At 35.7% G+C, this 15,601-nt stretch overlaps 2 protein-coding genes across 3 annotated transcripts; one reads left to right on the forward strand and one right to left on the reverse strand.

The window, feature by feature from the left end:
- The first annotated feature begins 3,232 nt into the window (after positions 1–3,232).
- LOC120079359 (Prolyl oligopeptidase family protein) lies at positions 3,233–9,502 on the forward strand. Its single transcript, XM_039033520.2, has 11 exons — positions 3,233–3,700; positions 3,828–4,006; positions 4,463–4,685; positions 4,797–4,938; positions 5,020–5,220; positions 5,383–5,517; positions 5,656–5,784; positions 7,144–7,559; positions 7,768–7,984; positions 8,223–8,413; positions 9,090–9,502. The coding sequence occupies exons 1-11, from the start codon at positions 3,336–3,338 to the stop codon at positions 9,265–9,267; spliced, it is 2,376 nt and encodes a 791-aa protein (XP_038889448.1). The 5' UTR covers positions 3,233–3,335; the 3' UTR covers positions 9,268–9,502.
- Positions 9,503–10,230: 728 nt separating this feature from the next.
- On the reverse strand, positions 10,231–14,851 carry CAC1 (chloroplastic acetylcoenzyme A carboxylase 1). Of its 2 annotated transcripts, none has more exons than XM_039035281.2 (7): positions 14,454–14,851; positions 13,604–13,657; positions 13,342–13,499; positions 12,938–13,256; positions 12,748–12,819; positions 10,622–10,687; positions 10,231–10,514 (listed from the first exon to the last, which is right to left on the reverse strand). In XM_039035281.2, the coding sequence occupies exons 1-7, from the start codon at positions 14,604–14,606 to the stop codon at positions 10,491–10,493; spliced, it is 846 nt and encodes a 281-aa protein (XP_038891209.1). In that variant the 5' UTR covers positions 14,607–14,851; the 3' UTR covers positions 10,231–10,490. The 2 variants fall into 2 exon arrangements, with proteins under 2 accessions (XP_038891209.1, XP_038891208.1); XM_039035280.2 differs by having other exon boundaries at positions 13,342–13,517.
- Positions 14,852–15,601: the final 750 nt, after the last annotated feature.

The following is a 15,601-nucleotide window of genomic DNA, read 5'->3' on the forward strand; positions in this document are numbered from 1 at the left end:
AGAAGAAAATCTTGAAAAATTACGAGATTGAGAAGTTGAAAACTATTGAATGAGATTAATGGAAAAATTATTCATACAATGGACATGTGAACTTCCAACCACTAAACAAAAGGTTATATGGTTGTCATTGCACATTTTGTTGACGATATTTGGGTTTTGCATAACAAAATAATCAAGTTTATATATGTCCATTCTCCACACACTTCTGAGATGTTTCATGAAGAAATAATGGAATGTCTATTAGATTGGAATATTATCTAAAGTTGTCACGGTAGATAAATTGTAGTATAAATGACTTCATGGTTAATATGCTCGTTGATAGTGTGTCTGGTAACTTAATCTTAGATGAGAGTTAAATTTGAGGAAACTACCTGTTAGTTGAATGTTTATGATGGTAGGATGTTGAGTCTTAATGGTTGTACTAGGTGAAATTTTACCTATTTTATATTAGAAGTGCAAGGTTGTTTTTTATATATTAATACAACGTGAATCAAAGTACAAGTGCTTGTCTTTAGATCAAGATTAGATATTAGCTAAAGAGATAGGTGAGAAACTGAAAAATATTTCATCACGTGACTGAAATATTTTCTGGATCAAAATATCCTATTGCTAATCATTTTTTTCCAACAATTTGTAAACTGAAATTGAATATTTCCGAGTGGACGAATTGCTTTCAAGAGATAAGAGACATGACTGCAAATATAATTTCAAAGTTTGATAAGTATCGGAAGAAAAAACATGGGGTAATGGCCATAACTGTAGTTTTAGATTCTTGTTACAAATTGAAGTTGATTGAGTTTTACTTCCCTAAAATTTAGGAGATATATTTTTCCTTAAGGTGGAAAGGATTAAAAAAATTTGTTCACATTTGGAAAATGAATATCAATTGAAGCATGAAAGTGAAGGTGATAATTCTCGCTCGAAAAATTTGGATGAAACATCAAAGATTGCAGAATTTGATGATTTTAATGATTATGACTTGTTTGTATCAAATTCTAATAAGATGAATCAGAAGCAACAGTTTGATGCATATTTGGATGAACCTGTCTTACCTCGATCATCTGATTTTGACATTTTGAGTTGGTGGAAATTGAATGGGGTTAAGTATCCCATTTTACAAGAGATTGCTAGAGACCTATTAGCCATTCCCTTATCTAGTGTTGCATGCGGTCGGATTGTAAGCCCACATCGTAACAAGTTTCATCCGAAGACAATAGAGGCTTTGATGTGTGCTCAAAATTGAATTGCAATTGAAGTTTTGACAGGTATGTTAGTTTGTTTATGTTGTTTTACCTATCTTTAACATTTAATATATTAATGATTTTTTGGTATTATAAATATATGATGTGACAACATAAGGTACTAGCATGGAAAAGAAATGGTTAAACATTTAACAATTGTTTTGGAAGATGTAGATGACTCTGATGAAGATGGAGTGATAACTGAGGTATGTTCAAGGATTAACATTGTTTTTTATGATCAATTTTAAAACTTGTTGTCTAGTTTTTTTTGTAACATTATTTATTAATTATATTTTAAATATAGGAATAATGTTCACAACTAAGGATGGGACGATCACAATGTCAAGAAAGGAGGAAAATTTGAAGAGAAGACATCGATCAAGAGTAATTTATGATCATGGTTGTTGTATTTGTAATTGTAGACATGATTTGATTTGACTTCTAACACTTGAACTTTATTTAATATAAGTTGTAAACTTATTTAATGGATTTGTAAATTTGTAAATTGTGTTTATTTCATGAATTAGTTTATTAAATTAGTGTACTCTTAAATAAAAATATTTGATTAGAAAAATATTAACAGGAAAATCTCCGCGGGGAATTAACAGGGGAATTCCCGTGGGGAAACGGGGAATAGGTCCTTACGGTGACCCCGTATCCCATGATGAGGATTCAAGGTGGGGACGGGGGTGGGGATGGGGGTGAATTTCCTCACGAGGCCGGAGACGGGGGACCCTCCCCTGCCCCACCCTGGTCCCATTACCAACCCTACTCGACATAGTCGCATACAACTTCTAAATCTTCTCAGATTCAGACCATAACAAAGCTTTTCTTCTGAGTACCCTTTGATTCCACACCATTCTTTCGATTAATAAAGAGTTTCTGAGCTCGAACTTGTTGTTCACACAGGTGTAGACTAAAATCAGTAAAGTCGATGCGGGTTTAGCAGTAGATTGAAGGTTGTTTAATGGTATACTTCTCATGAACTCTTTCAACCTATTCCACATCGCTAGTTTTAGGTAAGAGGAAGACATTTGTGAGTAAGAGGAATTGGCATGAAATTTTGGAGGAAGATGAAGAAATAAGAGGAGTAAAAGAAGAAATTTTGGAAGAAGGACTCGACACTAAAGAGAAGCGAAGAAGAAATGAAAGCCTAAAGTTACCCATGAAGATGAAGAACTTAGCGTGAATTAATTCAAATAAATAGGAGGTATTTTTGAAGCCCATTAGCAAAATTAAGCTAGACTTAAAGAATTTTACATTTTTGCAAAATCATTAAACATGGTCCACGAGCCTAATTTTTAAAATCCATTTTGACATCTCTGCAATTGCCCCTTTTTTAAAAAACAATATTTTCAAAAACCAAGCCAAGTTTTAAAAATAAAATTAAAAAAAAATACTTTTTATTTTTGGATGTTGATTAAGAATTATGGTGTTCTTTTAAGTAAAGTGAAACTATGATAAGGAAATTGAGAGATAATAGCATAAAGCCAACTTCAAGACTTTGACATTTTTGCAAAATCATTAAACAAGGTCTATGGGCCTAATTTTTAAAATTCATTCTGACATCTCTGCAACTACCCCTATTTTAAAAAACAATATTTTCAAAAACCAAACCAAGTTTTAAAAATAAAATAAAAATACTTTTTATTTTTGGATGTTGATTAAGAATTATGGTGTTATTTAAAAGTGAAGACTATAATAAAGAAATTGAGAGATAATAGCATAAATTTTGAAAACATAAAATTAAAAATAAAATCCATATCGTATAAGATTTTATAAATTTGTTGGATCTAAAATTAAAAGACCAAAAATGTACTAGACACTTTCTAAAGTATAGGAGCTTATGAATATATAAAATTAAAAGTTTAAGAAAATATTAGAGCATTATAAAAGAGTATGAGATTAAAGGTATGCAAAGTTTATTAAATTTGTAATTTATTATTATTATTTATATGAAACATTTCTAGATTAAATATTGATTCACTTGAAAAAAAAAATGTGATGAAATCCAACCGAGTCGAACCGAACCACTAGAGAAGTGTAAAGGGCCGTCCGTAGTTGGAAAAACTCTACCCTACCATTTCTCCGGCTATGAACCGACTTCGCGCAGCCCTCCGTCACCGCCGCACTAATCTTCACGGCGCACTTCGGCGATGCCTCCACTACAAGGCACCAAAGTCACCGCAGCCACCGTCACCTGCGGCGCCGCCGAAGCCTCCAAAGAAGCCACAGAGCTTCTCAATGCACGAGCTCACTTGGGAAGATCCTTACAGTTGGATGTCAAGCTTGAACGACAAGGTAGCGATGCGCCATATGGACGTTTACATGGAGCAGGAGGAGAAGTACACGGAGGCTGTAATGGCCGGCACAGAACGCCTCCAGAGTAAGCTCCAGTCTGAAATGGCGTCTCGCTTGGCTTTCGATCTCTCAACTCCTCCACTTCGCTGGGGACCTTGGTAGGTTTTCTTATTTATTATGAACTCTTTACGTTACTGTTAATGTTTTTTTTCTATGCCGATAGGAATCGATATCTTTACCTCAACTACTGTTCATCTCTTTGAAGGCGAATGTCAATCGCCGCAGGTTGTATTATCGAAGAGTTGAAGAAGGAAAGCAATATCCTGTTCTCTGCCGCAGATTAGCGAGCTTACATGAAGAGTTTATTTCCAATAAATCTCCTTCTGCTGGATTCGATTATGTTTCTGGCAAGAAAATCGAGCAGAAGTTGATTGACTATAATCAAGAAGCTGAGAGATTTGGAGGTTGCTTACTTTTTGTCTGGCACTACTCTTTTTTCATTTGGTTAAAAATGTTCTTTTGTGGGGATTCAGGATTATTATTGTTAGAAATTTAGAATGAATTCATGATAGACTTGTGAAGGGCTTTATCCATTAAGACTACTTTTCAATCCTTTTTTTTTTTATCACTTAAAAGTTCTCTGAACGGTGTATATGGAAGGAGTCTGTTCACTGAAAGACACTTGCTTCCAAAGTAATCTTATATCTCCAACTTATTATTAGGCTAGTTAATGGGGAATGAGAGAATTCTATTTCTTACTGCAGCTTGTTAAAAAAAATTTATCTCATAATATGAAGTGAAGCAATCCTCTGCAAGAAAAAGAGCTTGTAGTTCTGATTCTTGATTACGCATGGCTATCTTGTACTCCTCCCTTTGTATTTGGAACATGTTAAATCTCATCTTCTTAATTATTATGATAGGTTATGCGTATGAGGAACTATCAGAAGTGTCTCCAGATCATCGCTTTCTTGCATACTCTATGTATGACAAGGACAATGACTACTTCAGATTATCTGTAAAGAATTTGAGTTCTGGTTCTTTATGTAGTAAACCTCAAGTGGATCGAGTTTCTAATTTGGCATGGGCCAAAGGTGGTCAGGCATTGCTCTATGTTGTCACTGATCAAAATAAAAGACCATGTAGGTTGGTAAATTAGTTTCTCTGCACAGTTCCTCCTTATTAGTGTTTTCTTTTTCCTTCCATGTTGACTATGGTTGTAAACGTGAGATGGAACGTGCTCGTTCTTGTTTTTAGATTGTATTGTAGCTTGATTGGATCAACTGATGAAGATATTTTGCTTCTGGAAGAACCAGATGACGATGTTCATGTTTATATAAGACACACAAAAGATTTTCGCTTTGTGACTGTTAATCGGTTCTCTCCTACATCTTCCAAGGTATGTATGGCAGCTGAAGAACTTCTTACTTGGTACTTATGCCAGTTGAGATTATATTTTTATTATGAACCCACATTACAGGTCTTTCTGATTAATGCTGCTGATCCAGTATCGGGTATGAAGCTAATTTGGGAGTGTGAAGGATTGGCCCATTGCATAGTGGAACATCATCTAGGAGATCTTTATTTGTTTACGGATGCTAGTAAAGGTCATGAACCTGTAGATTCTCATTATCTTCTTCGAAGCCCTCTTAAGGTTGACTCCATTCCAAGAACATGGGAGGTTGGTTTTGTTCATTGGGACTACTTGTCCTTGTTGATCTTGTTACTCTGAATGATTCAAAAACTTCAACATTTCTATGAACGTGGGTTTTTTTTTTCTCTGTCTTGGCAATTCTTAGTCCAAAACATTTTCTTAAGCAACCAATTTTCTGATGTGCTGCAGCATGTATTTGTTGATGACCCCGACTTGGTGATCGTGGATGTTGATTTCAGTCATATGCATTTGGTGCTTATACTTAGGGGAGGCGGGAAATTTAGACTCTGTGCTGTTCGTCTACCCTTGCCTGTTGGTGGAAAGGTCTGTTTTCTGGAATTGTAGGACTAGGACTATTGATGGCTCTTGTTGCATACAATAAGTAGCTATAGTTACCATATAACTAAGCAGGCCCTTGGCTACCATTACTTATTCCTTCATCTGTCACTTTCAATGTGCCAGGGACCAATCAATCTCAAAGAACTTGAACTACAATTTCTGCCCCTTCCTAAGCATGTATCTCAGATTTCCTCAGGACCAAATTATGACTTCTATTCATCAACAATGCGATTTACTATTTCATCGCCTGTGGTATGTGAATGTCTGCTGGTTGTTTATTCTTAAGATTGTGTTTGCACATACTGTTGCCTATAACTGTACGGTGGTTGTGGCACAAAATTTGATGAATATGAGTTGTTGATTGCTTTTAATGTTCAAAGTTATGTCCATTATCATATCTTATGTAGTGTTTGGAGGGCACTTTACTTTCTATTTATTTTTAAAACTAGAATTCTGATAGGAGACCACTTAACAAGGAAATCCTCGAGAAAACAAAAAGAAATAAGAACTGTGAAAGATAGATTTATGTTGCAATATCAATAATGAAACTACAATATACCATAGTCTTTCAAGAGGGCTACTCTCTCCTTCAATTCTCCAAAGGAAATTCCCATCAAATTCTTCATCCCTTCCTACCACTCCTACTCCTTCTATTTATAGCAATATTCACTAACTAACTTCCCATCTAAGTACCCTTATACCCATGATACCATTACTAATATTCTCCTAATAGTCCTACTATTTCTATACTAGGGGTCTTACAAACTCCTTGTTATTGGAATTAGTAATATGAACTAAACTAACACGATTTCTTGGGCATAATTTTATAACCATTTAAAAAAACCAAGTCAAAATTTGAAAACTAAGAAAAAGTAGTTTTTAAAAAACTTGAGTTTGTTTTTAAAATATGGCTTAGAATTCAAATATGTTTTTAAGAAAAGTGAAAATTACTGAAAAATTATGTGGAAGCAAGCAATAACTTTAAAAAACAGAAAACAAAATCAAATTGGTCATCAAACGGAACCTTATCTATTAAAGAAATAACTATTACTATCTTCTCGTTTACAATTTAAAAGTAATAAGTACATGTGAAACTTGTAGCTAGGGTGGAGTAACCCTCTCTAAGTATGTTTTATCAAGCCATAAGTGTTTGAATCCAAGTAATTTATACCAAGGATATGAGTGTTATTCTATTTGTAATGTTCCAGCAAAACTTGGCACAAACATCATTGTACAGTCTTCTATTATGGTCTATTGTCTATCTTTAGCTATAATGGATTAACACCCCTTCTTTTGTAATTCAATATTTCTGGATTAATGATTTTTTTCCATAAATCTCCAAAAAGTGGTTCCCTCTGTTGTGACTTTCGGGGTTTTCATACCTTCTTAACTCTGTAAGGTTGTCTACTTTGCTTCTCAACTTGCTTTGTAATTGTAAATCTAGGTTTCTCTCTATTTTGTTGAGCTATTACCCTTGTTAGCATTGGCGTTGGCTTAGAACCGTAAACTTTTGAATGTCATGATTCTAAGAACTTAACCTATTTAAGACTTCAGAACAGATGTCTGTCTGATCCTTTGCTGTCCATTAATGGTTTTTTTTATTTCAAACAGATGCCTGATGCTGTAGTTGATTATAACCTATCAGACGGAAAATGGAATATCATTCAACAGCAAAGCATTCTTCATGAAAGAACACGAATTCTATATGGAACAGCTTCCTCTGCGGGAGGATCGGGAAAAGTTTCTAATGCATTGGAGAACTCTGTGGATGAAGCCAACTTTGATGATGATCAGATGTGGAACAGCCTTTCTGAATATTATGCTTGTGAACACTTCAATGTCTCATCAGATGATGGAGTTTTGATTCCTTTAACCATCGTATACTCTTACAAGTGTAAGAAAGAAAATGAAAACCCTGGATTACTTAATGTACATGGAGCTTATGGTGAGCTACTTGACAAACGGTGGCGGAGCGAGTTAAAAAGCCTTCTCGATCGTGGTTGGGTCATTGCATATGCTGATGTTAGGTTTGTAAGCATTTACACTTCCCGTAACTCTGAATGCCTCCATGGCTTGAAGGAACTTTTTATTGATTTGCATGTGGAAATTATTTTAATTATCATATGAAAGTTATATAACTTATTTTAGATTCCATAACAAACTTCTGTATCCCAAATTTGGCATCTCATTTCCTTTTGTTTGGCTCTGACATATAAGTAAATGCTTTGCTTCCAGAGGTGGAGGTGGAGGGGGTAAGAAGTGGCATCAAGATGGTAGGCGTTTAAAGAAGTTCAATTCAGTGCAAGATTATATTTCATGTGCTAAATTCCTCGCCGAAAGAAAGATTGTAAATGAGGAGAAGCTTGCTGGTTGGGGCTATAGTGCTGGAGGACTTTTGGTTGCTTCTGCCATCAATCAATGCCCGGAATTATTTCGAGCTGCTATTTTGAAAGTATGCTTCTATCTTTTGCATTATTTTGGCACACTTGTTGCACTTTATGTTACTTATGGAGTTGGATGGAAGGAGGATTCCCTTTTATAGGACTTTATAATTTTACTATGATCAAATTGTTTTCTTCTTCCTGCTTCCTCTGCTTGTTTTAAAAGAACTTTCCTTCAGAACTCAGGAGAGTATGGCTAAATTTAGTTCTATTTCACTTTGTTTCACTAAATCGTCCATTTTGTTTCAGGTTCCATTTCTAGATCCAATAAACACACTCCTTCATCCCATTATACCACTAACTCCTGCTGACTATGAAGAATTTGGATACCCTGGGAATGTAGATGACTTTCATGCAATACGCAGATACTCTCCCTATGATAACATACAGAAGGATGTTGCTTACCCTGCTGTTTTGATAACCTCGTCTTTTAATACCCGGTACTTGTCTTTTTCTCTGCTAGTCAAAGTTCATATAATTGCACATCCATAAACAAGTTTGGAGATACTTTATCGAGTAAAATGCTTGGGAACATGTAATTTGGAATATCCAATTATTTTATTAGTTATTAGTTCATTAAAACTTTTGGCACGTAGGGGACACATTTATGAGGAAAAACTGATAATTCTTTAACGAACATTGAAATATCATAGAAGGAAGAAAGAAATGAATAAAAGCCTAATCTCGATCTGCTGCCACCATTTCCCAAGGATGAAGTAAAAAGACCCAATGGCCACACGTTCTCAAATAGAAAATATGAAGGCACTTGATCCCCACTTTAGGTTCCAATTTCCAACAAATATGTAATTTATTTGCTCAATTGAGAAATATAATTTATTTTATGACATCGTACTTGGATCTTTAAATTGCACTGAAATGTGTTAGTTTGTAACTATATTTTTAAAAACTAACAAGTTTTAAAAAAATTGGTTTGCATCAATGTTCAGGATATTGCAGCTGACTGAATTAGTTGTATTAGAATTTAACTTACTTTGAGATATAATATTTCAGCTTGTATTCATTTTTCTTTACCGATTGTATCATATACTCATCCAGTTGTATTGTTCATAGTCCAGTCATTATGTGATGTTCAATCTTCGTGTTTGTGTTGTACAGATTTGGGGTGTGGGAAGCTGCAAAATGGATTGCTCGAGTGCGCGATTATAGTATTTATGATCCAAAACGTCCAGTAATTCTCAATTTAACAACAGACATAGTGGAGGAAAACAGGTATTTGCACTGTAAAGAATCAGCTTTAGAGACGGCATTTCTTATGAAGGCGATGGAATCGTAGGCTTCAGAGTTCAGAAGATTATTATGCATAGAAGCTGTTGTGGAAACATACAGTGATCAAGATTAGGTTAGATTAGATTAGAAGAGGGTGAAGGTAAAAGTTCCTTTTTGTGAGCGTTGTTCCAATGGAATGTTTCCCCTTTTTTTGGTTGATAAATTCTATCGAGGGTTAAATGACAGACAAGAAGTTACCCTTGTTTAGGCAAATTATAAATACCAGATACACATGCTTTACAGCCCTGCGCTATTTTTCTGTTGATTACTTCTTATAATTGGTTAAATTACAAATTTAGTTCCTATAATTTGGATAAAGTGAGAATTTAACCTATTGATCTAAAAGTTAGAATTCACCAATGGAGTTTTATCAAAATGTAAGGATGAAATTCTGACTTTTAAAATCATAGAACTAAAATTTAACTTTCGAGACTAAATTTGTTATTTAACTTTATAATGGATAGTTTTTCAGGATGATGGATTGCCTTTTGAAACAATGGAATGAATAGTTTTCAAAGTCTTGAAAATTGAAGTTTTCAGGGGCTTTGAATTTAGATTTCCTTGTAGGGTTCTGACGGACCTAATGCATTTACATTTATTTGTTAAAATCATGTGCTAAACATATTGATGTTGAAGTAATCATCTTGTGCATTGCAAAATTACATTCTTCACCCAAATTATCATGCTAGTCCAACCGCTAAGAGGTTCTCTAGCATGCCTACCCACTTAAAGCTTGCATCGATCGAACTATTTTTGTTCACTATTGAGGCCAAAATTCAAATTGTGAAATCTACAAATCAAATTTCTCAGACAAATGGTAATTTTTGAGAACCTCAGACAAATACTAGATGGAGACCTTCAATTTGTGTGATTACAATTAGGGATCATGAAATAGATTGTTTACTTACCATTCAATGATTGATGAACTGCCTTTCATTTCATCAAGTCAAAGAAGGCACCAAATAAGCAGTTTATTAAAGGATAAAAAATAGATATATATCAGATATCACAAAGAAAGTTGAAAGTTCCCACAAAAACTGGAAAAAGGAATTGACATTTATCAACACAATCTCTCTCTGACTACACTCAATTAAAAAGGAAAAAGAAAGAAAATGGGATAAAAAAGACACTACCATAACTAACCCACAACCTTGGAAACTCAATTTGCTTCCCATACTCAGCTTAATCACATCTGCTTAACTTGTCACGTGTAATCGAAACAGAATTCGTTTAAGGTTGAATGACAAACAAAGGCTGCGAAGAAACCAGAAGACAGTACGTACCAAGTCCATAAATCCATGGAAAAGAAATATAGAGTTAAGCTATTCATTACAATAACTGTAAAGGTTTGAACTACTTACCGTGTCAACGCTGACGGGCTTCGCATCCTCTGCAAGAACCTCGACTATGGTCCCTGATTGATCAGCCTGAATTAATTTTAAGGGCAGACGTTAGCCAAATGTTGACTGAAACTAGTGATCTGAGTAGTAGCTGGCAACGAGACATTATACATGGAGATGCACCTCTGTATTAACTTTAAGAGTGGCTCGATAACAACATTCTAGGAATTCAAAACCAGAATCTGAGTAGTAGCTGGCAACGAGACATTATACATGGAGATGCTATTTCAAAACCAGAATCAATAAAATTGTTTTCAAGTTTAATTGACCAAAGTAAAGATAAGTTTCCATGGTCAAATGTATCTCTTCATTGTGGGCAAATTGTTTCCTCTTTTTATATGTTATATTGTAGCGTACACTTCATAGATAAGGTAACTTCTATAATGTTTTACAATTTCTTCCTTGAAAATATTACAAAAAATCCAATAAAACCTACTGAACTTCCACTCTAACGTAAACTACTTTCTTCCTAATTTTTTCCACATTTCCTCTTGAAGTGTTATAATTAAATTTACTATAATCCATAAATTTGCCTTTAATTTTAGCGGTGATTTGACATGGTATCAAAACAAGAAGTCCTATGTTCGCACCTCTGCAACATTTTTTTCCCAATTAAGTTACCTCTATCTTTTGTGGGCTCTCTTTTCTGTATGCCCTCGTAATCTTTCTTTCCTTTTTTTTCCCTCAATGAAAGCTTGGTTATCCATTAAAAATGGAAAAAGGAAAAAGAAGAAAAAGATTTTCACTTGTTGGACCCTATTCATATTTCTGAGAGAGAGTGTTGAAGTATTAATATAATTAAATTTACTAGGACTCATCGGCTTAAGTTTTTTGAGTTTAGTGGTGATTTAACACTCTCTCACGTCAACTCCTTCTATCTACACACTTTTCTCACCAATAATAATTCCTTTCCCATAATTTGTTAATGATTAATTATTTATATTCAGAGTTAACTGATGTTATCTATAAAGGTCAAAATGGTGTTTCCAACTATATTTCAAGTCCCAAAATCAACTTATCTGTGAGGACCTTTGTTTAATGGATTAAGCACAACTGATGTGATTTCACAAGCCGCCCCCCAACATTGCTTTGTCCTGTCTCACTATTGTTGGTTATGTATGCTTTAAAAAATAAGGAGGATTTATTTTTCTGGTTATAGGTTAGCTAAAAATTGCAGATTACCCTACTTAATTCTTTTGGTGTTTCTCGGTGCTCCCATGCGGATGATGTTAGGTCCTTGGACCAGATGCTTTATGGTTTGGATATGAATCATAAAGCTAGGATTTGTTTGGATTGCAGCCATTAATGCTACATTTTGGGATATTAGGAAGGAAAGAAACTAACAATTTTTTAAGATAGAGAGGATTGGGACCAGGTGTGGGAAGCTATATTCACTTCAGGGTTTCTTCTTGATGCTATTATCTTACTTGAATAAGATCTGTTCTATATGTTCAATTGTTTGTCCTTGAGTTTTTTTTTGTGTAAGTTTTCTTTGTAGTTGTTTATACATTGTCGTATGAAAATTTGTTGATCAATAAATGGAACAACTAGAAATGATCAAAGAACCAAATATTAGTTGTGGGCAGGACTAATAGGAGATTTACTACTGATTCACATATATCTCTTGTAGGGGAAAATTGTTCTCATGGAAGAATAAGAAGCAAATTAAAATGGTCAGATCTAATTCCGTTCCCTATATATTGTTTGAATGAATGTTAACTCATAATCGATGGATTACTGCTCTCTTTTCCCTGTATTCAGTCACATCAACATTCTTTGAAACATAACAAGGCAGGTGAATGTTTACCACAGAGGAGAAACAGTGCTTGTTTCACCCATGATCAGGTGAATATAAAATTTGCAATTTATGTGAATCAAATATTGTTTGGAATATATTCTCCAATCAATAGACAATACCATATAGAATATACTGATAGCAAATCAAACGGGGAACAGGGCATAAAACTGAAGGAAGACAATAAGATAGCAAGCAGTGGTAGAATATGGATCAATTCTATCAACGGTAATATTCAAAAATAACTTTTCACATTCATAAGATTTAAATGGATGAAGAGGGGAAATCTTACTTCTATTTCGTTCATTAATTTCATGGCCTCAATGATGCATAAGATTTGTCCCTTCTGAACTTTATCTCCAACCTATTGGAGGAATTCCGCAAATAAGCCCCCAAGAACAGATTTACGATAAAATAAGATGTTGCAGCAGAGCCATGCCAATAAATTGATTTATGAAATCCTATTTGCTACAGAAATTTACCTTCACAAATGGTGGTTCTCCAGGTCCTGGACTACGGTAGAATGTGCCTGCCATAGGACATTTAAGAGGTGGAAGGGAGGACTTGGCCGACTTGGCAGCAGGAGGTGAAGATGGTGGGCTTGAAACAGGAGAAGTATGCGCTGGTAGTGCAGCAGGCATAGGGGGAGAAGCTGACTGTGCTACTGAAGGTGGGGGTGCATACATCATAGGAACGGTAGCAGGAGGCGGTGGCTGTGGTAAGGCCTCCTTTTTTCGGATTACCACTTCACAGTCGAGCTGTTTCAATTGCAACTCTACAATATCTCTGGAATCAACCAGTCTGCAAGCGGGTAAAAAAATAATGATGTACCATATCAATATGTAGGTTACTTTAGAGGAAAAGTTCACAGATTGAGCTAGCTAACTTGACAAGGCTTGAAACTTGAGTAATGAACTCAGAGATTGACTCTTCTGTTGCCAAAATTTTAGAAGCTTGATCACTCGATGGTTTGGCACCTCCATCCGATGCCAAAACATCAGATCCAGATGTAGCCTTAGCAGCAGTAGGTACATCAACAGGTTCCTTCAGTGAAACAGACGACTTCAAGAACAGCACGTTAGGAAGGAGTGAATACTTCAACAAAATAAAATCATTTTACAATAAGAATTTGAAGTAAGCATACATACCTCATTCAATTGTGCCTGAACGAGAGTTGAATGCTTACGAACAGACTGCACACCCTGCATCATAATGCTTATATATGTCACATGCTTTAATCATGAGAGGGTTAACAGCATGGCATGGAAAATAAATTTTAAGCTGAAGCGGTATAGTTCAATACAATAATTAGCACTGACAGAACTCAAAATAAATAATAGTGAATCTCAAGTAAATTGAGTAACGAATCTTAAGGCCACCAAAAGAGCCATTTACTATCTAGTGTAAGTTTATTGGTTGTTCTACCTAAAAAGCTGTGACAGAGATGGACTTTGAACCTGATAGACAATTGACAGAGATGAAATACACTTCACTGAAGCATGGCCATTTGTGAAAGAAAAGGAAGTACAAAATGCTCCAAAAACTTTTCTTTTTATATCCATGAGTGTCCGGGTCAATTTACGCGTACCAGACCCTACAACATTTATTCACTTGGGAGCTTCTGATGGCTTCTCTCTCAAACTACAAACCATTATAAAAGTTGGAGGAGTTGGCTTTGTATACGTTTCCAATAACATAACCCCCTGAATTATATGCTATTTATATCCAATTTACACCAAATCTATGTCTCTTTCACTCTTCAAATCGCTTTCAAACTTCTATACAACAATAAAACAGTCCAAGAATTCCATTTAAGAGAACCCTCCAAACACAGTATTCCAGTTTCTCTTCCAAATCAAGAAACCAATTGGCAGAACAAGTACACATTTAACCCCACCAACGAATTCAAAAGCAACCCAAATAATTACAGTGCAGGAGAATCGTAAATCAGAATCGGAACACATAAAATGAGCAGAATTAGGATGAATTGGCGCATACCCTGGTGAAGATTCGGAGTTTAGGCTTGTGGGGTAGCCGAAAAGAGAGAGCACAATGAGAGGTCTTGAAGTTGAAACCGCGGCGAGGCAGAGAAGTGCAGGGAGGTTTGGCGACTGCAGAAGGTGCTGAAGCTGAAGCCAGCGAGGAAGCCATTGGGTATCAGCTGGGAAGAAGCGAATCTGGTTCAGGCGGAGGGAAATGAAGGGGGTTGTTGTGAAGGAAGAGAAGAGAGAGCTTAGGAATCTCCGTCGGAGAAGATGGAGGTGGCGAGTGAGAAAGGGAACGACGATGAAACCAATGAGGCGGGGAGTGTGAAGAGAGGAAGATGAGATTAACTCGCTCGCCCTTTGTTGCCACTTGCCAATGCCAAATGGGCTCTATTTTCTTAACTACCACGTGAGAGTTTTCAATTTGGTTGTTTTTTTTAAATATAATTTAAGTCGAGGAAGTTGAGATTCAAACCTCTTACCTCTACGGCGATGTTATATGTCTTAATTATGGTTCAAACTAGTTTAGGGAGACGTTGGATTGAACTACCGATCTAATTTAATGTTAATAAGTGTCTTGTTAGCTCGTAGTTATGCTTAAAGTTGGCTCAGGTAATAGATTTCTAAATTTTAGAGTGTCTCTAACCTTTTCATTGTATTTATGTTATGGATAATTTTGAACTTAGGAGAAAGAACAATAAAGGAAGTAAAAGTTGGAGGATAAAGCCATAAAAGTTTCTCCTCTCAAATGGACGCAAGACATGTAGGAAAGAGGCTCAGGATAGATGTTAGGACCTTGATCCTTGTGAATCATAGAACTTGCACCAACTGAGCCTAAGCATGTGCATGAGCAGCACATGGATGAAGAGCAAGGCACGCGACACAGGCAGGCACACAACACTAACTTGCAAGCCCTTACAGGCATATAGGCGCACGTTCACACGCACGCATGCACATGCAAGATGGGTAGAGGCACCATTCCACAGGCAAGTGGACATTGGGTGCACACAACGTCTAGTAGACACACGTAGTGTCACAGATGTGCGTGGGAGCAAGGCAACGTGCACTCAATGTGCGTAGGAGATGCAACCTTTGTGTCAACCTAGCACAAGCAGTCAAGTGTGCTTTTGGTGGGAGTTAAGCTTGATCTGGGACAAGGGT

Source organism: Benincasa hispida, chromosome 6 (genome assembly GCF_027475165.1).
Source record: "Benincasa hispida cultivar pf3 chromosome 6, pf3_genome.v1.1, whole genome shotgun sequence".
Classification (NCBI taxonomy): Eukaryota; Viridiplantae; Streptophyta; class Magnoliopsida; order Cucurbitales; family Cucurbitaceae; genus Benincasa; species Benincasa hispida.

Excerpts from the sequence above, each read along its gene's own strand:
- LOC120079359 (XM_039033520.2), top strand. The coding sequence starts at position 3,336 with ATGAACCGACTTCGCGCAGCCCTCCGTCACCGCCGCACTAATCTTCAC. Across the intron at positions 5,221-5,382 it reads CCATTCCAAGAACATGGGAG|CATGTATTTGTTGATGACCC; the intron begins GTTGGTTTTGTT and ends GATGTGCTGCAG. Across the intron at positions 7,985-8,222 it reads TTCGAGCTGCTATTTTGAAA|GTTCCATTTCTAGATCCAAT; the intron begins GTATGCTTCTAT and ends ATTTTGTTTCAG.
- CAC1 (XM_039035280.2), bottom strand. The coding sequence starts at position 14,606 with ATGGCTTCCTCGCTGGCTTCAGCTTCAGCACCTTCTGCAGTCGCCAAA. Across the intron at positions 13,518-13,603 it reads TTCAGGCACAATTGAATGAG|TCGTCTGTTTCACTGAAGGA; the intron begins GTATGTATGCTT and ends CTGTTCTTGAAG. Across the intron at positions 10,688-12,747 it reads AATTAATGAACGAAATAGAA|GCTGATCAATCAGGGACCAT; the intron begins GTAAGATTTCCC and ends AAATTAATTCAG.